This window comes from Homarus americanus, unplaced genomic scaffold (genome assembly GCF_018991925.1).
Source record: "Homarus americanus isolate GMGI-L3 unplaced genomic scaffold, GMGI_Hamer_2.0 scaffold34739, whole genome shotgun sequence".
Taxonomy (NCBI): domain Eukaryota; kingdom Metazoa; phylum Arthropoda; class Malacostraca; order Decapoda; family Nephropidae; genus Homarus; species Homarus americanus.
The window spans coordinates 116,683-131,749 of record NW_024737434.1 but is presented as its reverse complement, the minus strand read 5'-3'; the positions used below and the strand labels follow the sequence as shown (position 1 = coordinate 131,749).

General features: G+C 37.7%; 1 protein-coding gene across 40 annotated transcripts in view; it reads left to right on the top strand.

Annotated features, from left to right (window-relative positions):
- The first annotated feature begins 844 nt into the window (after window positions 1-844).
- The window catches only part of LOC121873420 (longitudinals lacking protein-like), a 115,657-nt gene continuing 101,434 nt past the window's right edge, over window positions 845-15,067 (top strand). For all 40 annotated transcript variants that reach the window (XR_006090237.1, XM_042376988.1, XM_042376980.1 and 37 more), the window contains exons 1-3: window positions 845-952; window positions 4,186-4,279; window positions 10,126-11,085. Coding sequence is in view for 39 of the 40 variants with exons in the window: in XM_042376988.1 (XP_042232922.1) it covers window positions 4,199-4,279; window positions 10,126-11,085 (1,041 nt within the window). In the remaining variant the exon portion in view is untranslated. The remainder of the gene's footprint in view (window positions 953-4,185; window positions 4,280-10,125; window positions 11,086-15,067) is intronic.

Genomic DNA, 15,067 nt, shown 5'->3' with positions numbered 1-15,067 from the left:
GAATACTCAGTGCACGAACATTTGAGAATGAAGACCCAGGGTTCTACAAGGAATAAATACAACAAGTGGTATGCTTGGGAAAACCGCATCCTTAGTTATATAATAGTTGTACAATATTAAATTTGATGGTTGTTCAATACATATCTAAATCGGCTTTTCTTTCATTTTTTTATTTGTAAAGTTGTACATTGTAATCAATTTTTAGTAAAGTAATGATAAGACATTTTTATATTTTCTTCTCTTGCACGGCACCTAACGCATTTGCAGGACGTTGGCAGGTGGTTATTTTACGTTATCCTTTTCCTCACTGATGGCCCACAAATTATATTTATTTATACGTATATCAGTTCGGGCACACCAAGTATGTGAAATACAGTGTACCTACGACCGATTTATGTGAACTATAGTATTTAAAATTATTTTCCGGTGTGCGTCTTATTTGACGCATGCGTTACAGACTAAAGTGGAGGGATTCATCCATTTTTTGCCAATTATACAACTGAAACAAGGATAAGATGCATGTTTAAGAGCAAAAAATAGTAGTGTGCAAGCGGTGCAGTATAGGAGGGGCCACAAATCAACCCCAACCCCCCGTGTGTACCCTGAGAATACATCACACAATTCATTTCCATAGAATTACAAAAATATTTGCAGTTGCTGTGTTGGTCCATTGATCCCAGTAGTGGAGAGTGAGTGATAAGCTGCTTCTAATACTTCAAGAATAAATTATAATTACATTTTTAAACTAAACATTATATAATAGAATTTAAAAATATGTTATTGATGTTACGTATAATCCTTTTATTTTGATTATATTGAATGATTATTTCCATTTCTAAATTGTGTTGGGAGATCAGCAAGCGTGGGTGCCTTCATGCGCATGCGCGACCAAGATGGCGACGTGAAAGAAGACGCTGCAGACCCTCGCTGTTTCGCGGTGATTTCTCCTCCGGTAAGTGTCCTCCTCTATTGATAATACATGCACATAGTGTTTAAGTACCACAGATCAATTTTAGGTGTAATAATCGGACGAGACTATAGAAAGTGAGGTGTTAGGAGTGGTTGTTTGGTCAGCCCGCGCGACGCTAAGGTGGGGCTTTGTTTTCATGGCGTCACTTGCCGGATAGAGGGACCCACCAAGCTTTTGTGTGTCTTGCTGTCCCTGGCTGTCCCTGGTGAGCCGGCGTCTCCCCAGCCTTATCAGGGGATGGCCACAGGTATTCTTCATCATGTGGTTGTTGTTTTTTTTTGTAAATTGATTGTGTTTGTTTTAAAATACAGGTTAGTGAGGAACAATGTCTTGGGTAAGGTTTGATCATAAGTAGTCGACGACGAGAGATGCTAACTGAAGGTATTGTAGTTATTAAGAACTGTACTTATTTTGTGTCTAATTATTAAGAGTACCTATATGTGGTAAGTATTAATAAGTTGAATGGAACTTTACCCTAGAGATAATGTTGCTAGGAAGCGTTCTGCTTGGTTACTATAGACCAAACTCAACAGTAGCTTTTTTTTTTTATTAAGTTGGTGGCCACATTCATACAGGATAGTATTATGTTTTTGGTGGACACTTCATATGGTATAGGAGACGATAAACAATGGTAAATGTTTAGGTCAACTCTGTGGGCTTTATGTAATAATTTACTAAACCAACATAACATTTATGAACTCTGTATTTAATGGGTGTAAAAAAAAGTCACAAGCGCCTTTGTTAGGGTCTGACTAATTACCCAAATGTAGTCGCAATGAAGTCAAATAATGGTCCTACATGAATAAATCGGACTGTGAATCACTTCTCGACTGGTATTTGGTGTCACGAAGTCACAAAAAATTGGTAGACTTAATTTAATGAGTTAATAGATCAAGTGCATGTACCTAACCTAACACAACTCAGATTAAATTAAGTTTACCAATTTTTTGTGAATTTATGACACCAAATAATAATCGAGAAGTGATTCACAGCCCGATTTATTCATGTAGGACCATTATTTGACTTCATTGCGACTACATTTGGGTAATTAGTCGGACCGCCTTTGTTCACATTTGGCGAGACTGGACACTTTGCGAATACCGCAGAAGGCTACGTTACTGTACCAGGGTGTGATATATATATATATATATATATATATATATATATATATATATATATATATATATATATATATATATATATATATATATATATATATATATATATATATAAAATGAACAAGGCTTACTTGTCTAATCAAAGCAGGGTTGCCATCATCTTTAAATGATCCCAGCAGGCATGAGCACCCAAAGGCATGGAGCCTGTAGCATATTTGCCACTTGTGAATTCACATCTGATGAATCCATGTTTGCTTGTGGTTGTTGCATTTAAGTATTGGGCGTGGTCTGGCCCTAGCACCAACTGGAGGATATTTTCTATAGAAGATAAAAGCTTTCTATAGGAAATTGACAAAAGAAATGCAGGTGGAGTTTGTTTCATGTAACTTTATTATTTTTATTTATTTTTTCTTCGGAGGATCTATCTCTGTCTGCCATGTTTACCTCTGAGTTCGAGGGTTGGTTCTTTTCCTAGATTTTTTATTTAAGATATACAGCAACTACATTTGATAATAAATAAAATTGAGAAAACTAACCAACCTAATCTGAAATAGTTATTTACTATTTTATTGTTCTAAAGTAACTTTTTTTTTACATCTTGCATTATATCGTTCATTAAATGAGGACACTATCCCTAATATTGCCGAACCTAAAATATATATAATTTTTTTATGAAAGAATTAAAAAAGAAAGCTGTAAAAATAATTATTCCTAGTCAAGCAATATGTGTGGCAAGGTCACCCTTAGGACATAAAAGTTATATTATGCAAAATGCTTTTCTTAAGCTCTTTGTCATTTTATCAAGAGGAGAAATGTTTTATCGGTAAAGGTTAAGTTTCGGGCCATAATCCTTCTGCTGATGAAGCTTAGGTATTTCCGGTGGTTTTTGATGTGTTTTATTCGATTTTGATAATGGTTTTCGTCAGAAATCACTTTTTTTTAGGTATCCCCCCCCACACACACACAACCAAAACGAGTGATTTCCGTCAAAAATCTATCAAAATCGAATAAAACACCTCAAAAGCCGTCGGAAAAACTCAGGCTTCATCTTCAGAATGATTTTGAGAGCTAACCTAACCTAACACTTAAGCCGTGACGTAATGATTGACACACGGTAACGTAGACGAAGAGCGATCCATGTACAGAGGTAAGATAAAAACTAATTTAAATTTTTATGGTAAACACCCCCAAATCGCTGTTATTATTCATTTGCGACGGAAATGTCATAGAAGAAATATCATCTAATTTGATGGGTTAGACCTAAAAAAAAAATAAAGAAATATCATCTAATTTGATGGGTTAGACCTAAAAAAAAAAAAATAATTGTAGCTAATTATGGTCCGAAACTTAACTAATACCGTTTTATCTTCTGCGGGGAAATATCTACAAGTTGGTGCTACAGCTGGACATTCGTCATCAAGTATACAGATACTGTATTACTAAATTGGATTATATTTGCAAAAAAAAAAAATTTGGTAAAAATTTTGTAGAGAGTGTTATTTAGCGACCTTATAAGTGTACTACAGTATTTACAGAAAGGTTTCATTCTATTTCATTCTATAAAATTAACAAACTCGAAATTCCTCATGTAATAACAACGAACTCAGGCGAGAGGAAAATGGCGGTAAAACAGGGATGATGCGAGGAAATTTTTTTGGGGGGGGGGGCATTGAACTAAGTACAAATGTTAATGTGTAGAAAACAGTATTATTCATCTATTTTTCACACACACTTGAAACTGGATACCATGGTTGGTATTTAAAGAATACTTTTTATTAAGCCCAGATACTGTAGCTACTCAAAACTCTTGGTTGATGAGGGATGATTAATGTACTGTATTGAAAGCACAGTAGTACATCTCATTTATGTATTTGGGTTCCTCTTGGTTACTACAGTTTGGACTTCTGGACATGTTTTAATAAGCACATATTTAAGCTACCTACACGTGGATTCCATGAAAAATATAATTAATGAGATTTCCTTCCTTTTCAGAAAATCACATTAGTTATTTCAAGCATGCAGATAAGCGCCATCCAGCACATTAAAGATTAAAATATATTTAGTCGAGTTCTTATATTTGTTTATTATTATTTTCAGAGCCTGGAGCAAGATGGAGGACGGACTTCTCTCATTAAAGTGGAACAACCACAAGTCCACTTTTTTCCATATTCTAAGTGAAGTTCGGGGAAAAGTAAGTATATACTGCATAAACTTGAGTCATATTTAATATAGGTTTATAAATTGTTAAGTTCATTGAGAAGAAAGAAACTAGGTACAAAAAGGGTTAAGTTACTTCTCAACCTTAGTCCTTTGGCCTACTTACTGTGGTGTTCACAAATATTTCCTCTATATATATATATATATATATATAATGATTACTGTTCTCAATATAAACCACTACTATATGTTAGTAACCAGTGTTTTGTTCATGTTATACACAGAATACAGCCATACTGAGTTTATATAAGGGAAACACTAAGAGTCTCTGTATTCATATAAAAGGAACAAAATCCCCCATTTTTTTCTCTAAGGATGACATTGATGAATAGGAACATAGTACCCCTTATCCCATTCATCCTTAAGTGGAAAAATTTTGCAATTATTTGTTTCTGTATTTTTCCCTCTATCTTAGGATGTAAATGATGAATAATGGGAAGCAACTGTAATCAAACTAATGTACAACTAGTCACAATACTGTAAGCAAGAGCTTATGGATCTCTTAGAGTGTGGAGATGTAAACTACAGGTATTGGTCATGGGAACATTACAAACTTGGACTCTCAGATTGTTCTGTTACAACCATATGTATTGGGTGTGTGGTTCTTTGCCACCTGCCGTGAGTGAGTGCTTCCTCATTGTATTTGGCTGTTTTCCCTTGCATGGGTTAGCTGCAATGCCTGACAAATGTACACGTTCAGTAATAGGATTGAGTTGCGATCCAATGGGTATATACTTGTGTCTTAGCTGACATTATTTATCTTAGGGTGATCTGTTCTCTTCCATCTGGAGAAAGATCTCTCCCTATATCATAATCATAATTTTACAACATTTTGTCATGCATGAGTGGGTTAGCCACGATTACCTTATGGCATAATGTTCCAAGTGACGTCGGGCAAATTTGAAGCAAGTTTTACAGTTGGCCACTCCTCCCATTAACTGGTAAGCAGTGTCAGTACTCCCTGGGGTAGTCACGGATTACTGGTCTACCTTAAAAGAAAGATGGAGAGGTGAAAAGGTGTGATGACCCCCACGGAGCAGGATGGCCACCACGAGGGAGACCATTACGATAATATTTTTTATCCCTGAATTTGATCGACCCGAGGACCATTACGTCCCCACACCCACCATCGTTGACCAACACGTGGGAAGTTGTGTGGAGTGAATAGTAGCTATGGTGTGGAACTAAGAACATGGAATGGTGAGTGAGGCCTTTGTCTTGGTGTCTCTAGAAGAAGTTCATTCAGGCACAAGCTTCCATCCCTTTGTTGAAGAGTATGGGTTTTTTTTTTTGTCCTTTCTAAGTTTATTATTTTACTTATCAGCTGGAATGGGATAGAGTGTCCTCCGGTTTCTCTATTACGGTGATGATAAACAGGTACCTCAGGAGTCCTCTGAATATCTTCCATGCTTGTTGCTGGGTGCTTAAGGAGTAGATTAATCATCTGCAAATTGCTTTGACTCAATAAATTTTTCTTATTTGTCTTCAATTCTTTTCATCTTGGAATGATGGATTTGCATTGTGAGACAATTCCATATCCAAAAATTTACTTGACCCATTCCATGGGTGGAGTCAATTGGTAGATGAGTTACATGCTTTGAATGTTTTATCTCTTCCTTTGTATATGTGTTCCTCAAGGGACATTGAAACTGAGGAAATGATGGGATGCCATAAATTTAGTGGTTCCTGGCTGGGTGTGGTGAGATCTAAATTGGTACAACAGAGCCTGAATCATTTTCCATAGTACCACTGTACTTCTAAATCTGAAGATTTTTCTCAATTTGAATTTTCTGGATGGGGGAGTTGGTGCTCAATCATGCACACTGGGTAGTTAATGTTGCAACATTCAACAGAGGGGTAATAGTCAGACCATGCAGTTGAGTGTTTGTTGGACTAATATACTGAACTTGAGTCTTGTAGTTTTGATGGCATTTATTGATTATTATTAGGCCAACACCTCAGAATTGCATGGGTATGAGGAGCTTAAGGTTAATTGCTTATTCTCACTCAAGATCAGTTGGAGATGCAAACCTATTTGTACACACAATCAAAAAAGGATCTTTCTGGATGGGTCTGATGAATATCAAAAAGAACATTGCAGCTTGTTTTCTCAGAAAGGTTGTCAAAATCCTTTGTGTTTGTGTCATATTGTCTAACAAAACTTTAGTAAAGATAATTTTTTTTATTGTATACAGTACCTCTTTCTTGCTGTGTGCTATAGTACAGTACACACAGCTGCTCAGTATGAGACATATGGTTAATAATTTGGGTTCAAGCAATTCTGCATCTCTTCCTTCCAATTTTTTTCAGCTAATGTCACCAAACACATGAATGGAGCAAAGATTGTACTTGCTGGGTAGCAAAACTCATGAGCCTTTTTCCCATATAGGGTATGCTGTATACTTTACCAGAGGTTATCCTTCTGGGTTCTAGTTTTAGATCTTGTTTGCAGAGGTCAGGGCCCTGTGTCATGTGATAAAGTTGTATGTCCATACAAAGTTGCTGTGGTGTCCTTTGTTCCCTCTACTTTGAATGGGCTTGTTTATTTTTTTATGTTCTTTGAGTACGTATATTGGTACTGTAGAATGTTCACCATTTGTTTTTTTTGGCACTAACTTCAAGGGGAAATGTTTGAAAGTCAAGTTTTTAGGTTGAGAGCAAGTTTTGTTTTTAATGGGCCTTCCCTGAAGGGGGCTAGAATATTTTTTATATTGATAGTTAACAGTTTCTGAATGAGCGGTTGCCTTATTGTTTGGTTTATGCATGGGGGGGGGTGGCATTCCTTGACTGTTCTTCTAATTTTAGTCACTCTTGACTATTTTCTGTGGGCTTGTGTTAAAAATGAAGTACTGTACCATGACTACTAGGGGTTTCTCTGCCGAATAAAATTGTATTGTGTCAACTAATAAAATATTAAAAGTGGCATACAGTAGTTAGGGGAGATAGTTTATTAACCCCCTTGTGTACTGGGGGGTCTTGCTGTGCTGAATAAAATTGTCTGGCATTGCCCAAATAAAATGTCAAAAGTGACGTCCACTGTTGTAAGTTCAGTATTATATGCTACAAAATGCATGTAGGTAAATAAAATATTGCTTGATGTCTGCAGAACTACAAAAGGAGCTAATACAGTAAAAAAATTCTTTGTTTTTGCTGTAGCTTTGTTAGTTTTACATAATGTTTAAAATTGGGAAGATCATTAGTATAAAGCAGATTGGAACTACAGCAAAGTCTTGTGACATTAGAGCATGTGTTTTGTCATTGACATTTGTGAGGAGTCTCTTCATTCTCTGTAATAATAAGGTTGATCATCAATATGCCAATATTTTAATAAAACATATTGAATTTGACTAAACATGGGTAGTATGTACAGTTACTTTGCATTACTGTATACTGTACTTTATATGTGTACACTTGTACCTGACTTAAGGCTACCCCGTGGAGCGTTGACTCAACCTGACTTAAAGCTACCCTGTGGAGCATTGACTCATTATTGAGTGTGTTGTCCTGAAGAGAGTACTGTACTTATAAAAGGACAAAGGCTAGAATTCATAAGGCCCCCCAAGGGTTACACGTGAGAACATGCAGCACTCGCTAAAGGAATGTCTCTCTCCAGTGAGAGCAAGATAAGCACAGGGCGAGTCAATTGGTGCTTGCCTTTAGTTTTGAACTCTACCTCATATTTGTATTTATGGCAGTGGTTTAGACCCAAAATCTTGGTAAAAGAGCCTGCTAGTGTTAGTGCTGGAAATATGACAACACTGTTAAGGAAAAGCATTAACTTGGTGATGTGATGTAAATACAAGTGTTCAGGTAAGTCAGGGTTGACTGTCGGTTGATATTACACCTGGCTGTGTTGACCATTAGTATTTGTGAATACTTTAGTGACTGATAACCCCATATTGCATATGTATAAGAAATAGTGCAATTGGGAAAGCATCTCCTACTTAAGGTGGTAAAATGGCCCTTTTCATGCATTTCAATTAGCTCTTACTTCCCCCAAGAAAGTGTCCTTCGCACTAAACAAGGCGTTGGTACATACATTTTATTCATGATGGTACTGGCTGTGTAGAGTTTAGCTATCTTGATAGCTCTCCGTCTTCTCAAGTATAATGCTCATTGAATGAGTTGTCTCGATTGCTATTAATGGAATTGTGGATTAGACAGAAACCATTTTCTTGTCTGCGTTTGTGTTTGTCATCACCAAACTCAAGCCATGACCAATACCCACCTCCACTCATCATGTGACCTACATTTCAACATCCATATTGATGCGTCCCCTTAATTGCTTGACCACAATACTAATACAGTAATATCACATTTTCAGACATTTATGGAAAAAAACCCAGTTTATTACAGTACAGTAGCCTCCATTTTTAATGGGTGCAGTGGCTGGCATGTTTTATGACATGTGGCACCACTGATTGTTACGGCGTAGTAAAACTACCCTCGCTATAGTAACCAGACCAAGGATACTAAATAATCAGTCCTCCCTCTAATCTGTGAATGTGCCCATTTCCTGCATGGTCATGGTGTTAATTTAGATTACCAAGTAGAATGTCATTGGCTCCTATCTGGTGTCTGGTGGTGCCCCAGTAATTGTTATAAATGGAGGCAATTGTACACGTCTACGGGAAGCATTTAAAACTAATTGGGGCAGGCACTGATTGACGAAGGTAAATGAGTTATTTATGTACAGTAGTACAGTACTGTATATTGTCTGTGGAGTGTTTTTTCACCCTCCAAAAAAAATTTAAAGGAAATTTTTAATGATGTATGCAAGTCCTAGGCTATTGCTTAGGTTTATAGTGCATTGTTAAGAGATTGGGAAATGAATGGTAGGCAAAGAGGTTGTAAATTTCAGGCATAGATGTCAGAAAGAAATGAGAAAGACTAAAAAAATGGTAGGACGGGGGTAAGCCGTGGATGAACATCCCGATAGTAACAGTGTGCTTGTATATATGGTACAGAGAGTACAGTACTGGTATATTTGGGGAAGGGGAATGGCCTATACAGAACTGTGATGTGTGATGTTAACCAGGTACAACACCTCCAGATATTTAGGGTCACGTTGTGGATGGGGGATTGAACGTATACTGTATATGAATCTTGTTAGATGCATATATGTATGAAATGCACTAGTAACTGAATTTGATAGATTACCTTTATTGTTAATTTCAGTAAATGAGTGAATGAAACTTCAATGGTCATCAGCAAAACTGTAAACTGTTTTTTTTTTAGGCTATGTTCTTGTCAGGTGGGTAGTGCAGTACAGTATTTGTGACCTCAGTAAATTGGTGAAGTCTGGGTTTGAAGTTTCAACCCTTATGACATGTTAGCTTTACAGTTACGTTGTAAAAAAAAATCCCTATCACAAAGGTCGGTCATGTTTTGAGATCAGAGGTCTTAAGGTGGGCTTGGCTGTGTTGTGGAGCATCCATAAGTTTACTTGATGTTCTTGCTTTGGGTTTCCCTTATTTGGAACGAGTACTGAACTAATATTTGTCAGTTGGATATTGATACCATTCTGAAATGTATTTGGAGGGCTAGTAGATATACAAGTTGGAAAATGGGTATGATATGTAATGGTACGATACAGGTTTGGTGCATGTTTCCCTCCCACCCCTGTATAACATTGAGGGAAATTGACTTTGTGTATGTCATTACTGGAACATTTATGTATAATGACATACAGTAGTTATTTCACGTTTTGGGAATTGAGGCATGCAGTACTGGTGAGATAATTTATATAGGATTATATAATATTGTAATGGCTGTTGGTTGTTGACTGCTAAACTAATAATGAATCTTTCTTTTTTTCAGCATACGTACACTGATGCAACCTTAGCTTGTGAAGGAAAGTTTTTCCCAGTGCACAAACTTGTGATGTCAACATGTAGTGATTACTTTGCTGAAATATTTGAAAAGACTCCATGTAAAAATCCAGTAGTTGTGCTCAAAGACATAAAAAAGTCAGATTTAGAGGCCTTGTTAGACTATATGTACATAGGTGAAGTGGACGTGAGGCAGAGTGAGCTAGCTGGACTCATCAAAGCTGCCGAGTGTTTAAGAATTAAAGGCCTCGCTGTCCCAGATGAGGATCCTACTAAAGCCCAGAAAAAAGGGCCCAGTATTGTACCTGAGAGAAGGGAGGATAGTCCTCCCGCGAAACGAAAAAGACGGGAATCTGGAGGAGACCGTGGAAGGGCCCCTTCTCCCCCCATCCCAAGGGGGTCCTCCCAGTCTTCCCACCCCCCTTCCACATCATCAGTGCCTAGTCAAGCACCCTCTCAACTGTCAAGTGTACCTGAGTCACATGTGCCATCACAATCTATGCCCCCACCACCTAGTATAGCCCAGGAAGCGCGACATATAGAGAGTGGGCGTGGTAGACAAGACACTCACTCACAACAGTCACCACAACAACCACACCCATCTCAAATATCATCTTTACGACCGTCTCCGGATCCTTCGTCCCTTCGGTCTCCTCCCAGTGGTGGACACGATTCCTCTCACCCACCTACGGCGTCGCCCAGATCATCTGACCCATCCCTCCTTCCAGTTCAAATGATTAAAGTTGAAGTAGATGATGCAGATAATCCGGGAGCAAAAGATTCTCATGGGGATAGAGAAGATGGGAGTGAGATGGATGGGGATGAAGAGGAGACTAGTAATGATTTCTCTGAATACCAAAGTCATGGTGGTGAAATAGAAAAGGAGGAACATGACCAGATGGACTCTTATGGTGCTGAACAAATACCTGGGCCTTCAGGCCTACAAGGGGTAAGTGTGGAATTTTACTTTGTATTTTCTTAGTTACTCTTTTAATTTCTCTCTTGTGGTGGTTATTGTAGTACATATTAGTTTTCTGCCTTGTACTTATTGAATTGTGATACTCTATGAGCTATATGCTCATTTCCTATTTTCCTACATTTCCTATTTTCCTACATCCCTATGTTATTTCTTGGTAACTTAACTCCTGGCCCATAAATGTAACCATTCTGTCTGAAGTACGAGTACATTCTATATATTTTTGGTTGTTTCGTAGTTGGATTGACAATGGATCAGCACCAACTGATTGGTAATATTTGCCAGCGTTTCTACCACCGTGAAGAGCGCTGCATTGTTTTGGGATTTGTGCACATGTATGAAGTACTGTACTGTGCAGTATGTTTGATGGCTGTTTTATTTGGGATTACTGTACCTTTTTGTCCAACCAATCTGGGTTTTCTTTCTTTTTCCCAGTCATTGTTTCAGAACTCCATTTAAATGATGTGTCAATTGATTTCTGTACAGAATTTAAATGTATACAGCTCATATCAAAGCAACATTTTTAAATCTTAGATCTGTTGGGGTAGATATATTATAAGCCCCCATTAATGGTAATGAAACTAAGGGATTTCTAGGTATTGCTCTCACTCAGTCTTAACTTTCCTTACTACTTCATTCTGAGAAACCTCTGAAGATTCGGTAATTTAGCATCAATACCAAGAAAGCATGCATTTGCCTCTGCTCTTGCATTGTTTTAGAGTGCTGTACTTAGGTCTTGAAGACACCTATTGTGTTGTTGAATTATGTTGTGATCCCACTTACAAATAATGTAAATAAAATATAAATTTGCACTTTAATTGGATTGTTCTTCATGGCTAATAGTGATGTTCTTGTTTTGTACTAAGGTACTTCTCATACTGTAGATGTACAGTACTTTGATCTAGCTCTCCACTTAGACCACATTTTAAGGTGACGCTGATCTCGTATATCTGCAGGATGTATGTTCCATAGTGTATCCTTGACCTACACGACTTTACGTGGGATAAACTTCCTTGACACCAACACAGTAGTGAATTCGATATTCAACATTTTGTGAATTGGTGGGAGGTGGAGTTGTTAGTTGCAATTGTAGGTACAGTTGGTGTATTCTGTACTGGGTTTTAGGAATTGATTTGGCTAACTGAGGAGTTTTATTTTATTAAGTTCTTGGTGTTGTTTTAACCCTCTTGTGGTCTTTCGGTTCATATTACGTCACACAGCACTGCCGTGTTGGCACAATCCCTCCTGCTCAGCCACACCTCACACTGAGAGCACACCTCCCATAGGCAGAAGCAAGGGCACAGTGGACTGGCTCTATCAACCACCTAAATTCTTCCCACTAGCCTCGTGGGCTGGCAGACGCCTCTCTAAGTGTGCACTTTTCGTCTTGATCACTCTACTCAATGTTTTTTAATGTGGAAAAACTGTTCCTGTTGCCATCGCAACCTGCGTCAAAGGTCTGCGGGGGGGAGGGGGGGTGAAATTTCCGACCAGGAGTACCAGAGGGTTAAGTGCACAGAAAGGGGATAGTAAACAAAATTATAAGTCACATAATATAACTTAAGCTCACTAGTACAGGATTGTGAAAAAATTATAATAATATGGTAATAGTAATATAATAATGGGTGACAGTAATATAATAATGGGGAAGTTTGCACCTTAGGTTTGACGGGTGATTCCTCATTCTTTCTAATAATTTCATTCCTTATACTGTTAGGGAATTAATGTGACAATAAATCTGGACAGTTGTTTGATTCATCTGGGAAAACTGTTGCTTAAGTTGATGAAACGTAGTTGTGCTAAGTATCGGTTGGTAAGACTTATGAGGTTCTATACATGGTGATCAACTAGGGATTTTAAACATATTCATTGTGTGTTATTGGGTGGTGTTTCCCAATAACACCGTGTCAAAATTCATAAGAACTTTTGCTATAACTGTTGTAACATATCAATAAAAAGGTCATATTATGGGACCCCCTAAATACAGTAGTAATTTTATGTTTAAAATGTATTGTCATTAGACGTAGTAGGAAGTGGACTATATTTAGGATTACAGTACTTTACTGTACTCTGAAATTGAAATCTATGGGTCTGGTTGTCTTGTGGGCTTTATTGTTTTTGGAGTGCTTCCTGGAGGCTGTTTAACAGTTAACTATGAGTTTTAACAGTGGCATCAACCATCACCTTCATCTAATACATGCCTGGGTAATATTTTCTTGTCAGCATCTTACCTGATTGATTTACCAAACCTGGCAAGGATCATTTCAAAAGATGTCTATTTTTCTTGGATATATCTAAACTGCCTTAACTGATTGTATAATTTAATAAGTAAAACATATGGTGTGATATTGTTTATGGTTGTTTTGTTGTTCAGAACAGAAAACCAAAAAAGATGTACTGTATACTGTAGCCAATTGTTTCTGGTCTACTAGTTTTCTCTGCATATTCACTATATCAAAACCACATACCTTTTTTGTGTTCTTGTGGTTTGCCATGTTGTGCTACCTTTTGTGGCCATTCTTGGGGCAACATATCATTAACCAGCAAACTGCGGGACCGGGTTTCTTGGCCCACCCGTGTGCAGCAAAAACCAAGTATATGATAAAATTAACCCTGTAGAATGAAATTGTGATTTTTTACATCTACAACCACATATGAATCATATACTTATATTGGTTTGGTCAAGGTAAAGCCCTGAATGTGAGGAATTCACTGATGAGGCGTGCGGTGGAGGACATTGAGAGCAGGAAGAGAGAGGTGACGGAGGAGTTACTTTTAGGGGAAGAGAGGAAGTGTGGACAATGTTTTTTCTAGTATTTTAATAGTTAGCATATTTTCATATAACTATCAAGACACAAAGGATGTGAGCGTTGGATCATGGGCTGTTCTTACTCCTCCCTGTCACTTGATAGGTCATGGAAACTTCATCACTGACACACCTCCACTCTCTGTATGCCATGAAGTTTTCTGACAGATGACAGCTTTGAATCAGTTTCCATGACCATGGATACAAATTTAGAAGGGGTTAGAGGCTTCAGCTTTTTCTTTTTCTGGGGAGGGGCAGGAGGGGGAGCAGCTAACTTTAGTCTTCTTCCTCTTCCCATTTGCACTGCCTCTAACACTCTGGACTTCTTATTTCACATTCCTCAGTACTACTACTAGATTTTAGCTCAAGTTTGCACATTTCTGGAGTTTTCTTTATACTGTACAAAGGTTCCTCTTACCAATACTAGTAACACTGGAGGTGGAGGGTTGGTCCTCCCCATTCTTCGAGCATGACTTATGTCCATCTTCCATATGATCACCGAGTCATTGAGAGGGAGGGTAGAAGTTCTCGGAAGGCCTATAGAATATTAGTCACTGCACTCCGCTCAAATGCAAATTTTTATATGCATCCGTTCTATAGATGTGTGCTGCACTTCTTGGGTTAAACCCTTGGGTATGGGGAGTCTGTGCAACGTATCCCGAGATTTAATTTATCAATACTGTACAGTACTCACATTTTACACCAGTGATGCAACATAAAAAGTTCTTCTCTTGATTACCTTTTGGAAGAAGTGGGTCAAAGTCAATAGGTTAGTGGTACTAAAAATGTCCACATTGAGGGTCTGGAGATGGGAAGATCGGTTATTGACCAGACTTAGACAACAACTACTACATACAGTTATAGAGGGTTGTGATCATATGGTCAAGTTGCTATTAAAGATATCTGTTGAATGGGTTTATATGTATCTTAAATTGGGAAGAATGGATAGTGACAAAATTTGCATACTGTAATTCGTATCCCAAGTTTTAAACTGTGAGAGTGCATGAAAGTCTAATACACCATCCTTCTCAATCACCTTATAGTAGTAGTTGTTATTTGAGGTCTTGTTTTGGTTTCAGCAACCAGTTATATCAATTTTTTGTGGGTGAGAGCCCTGTAGATGATCTCAAGGATTTACAGAGCACCTTA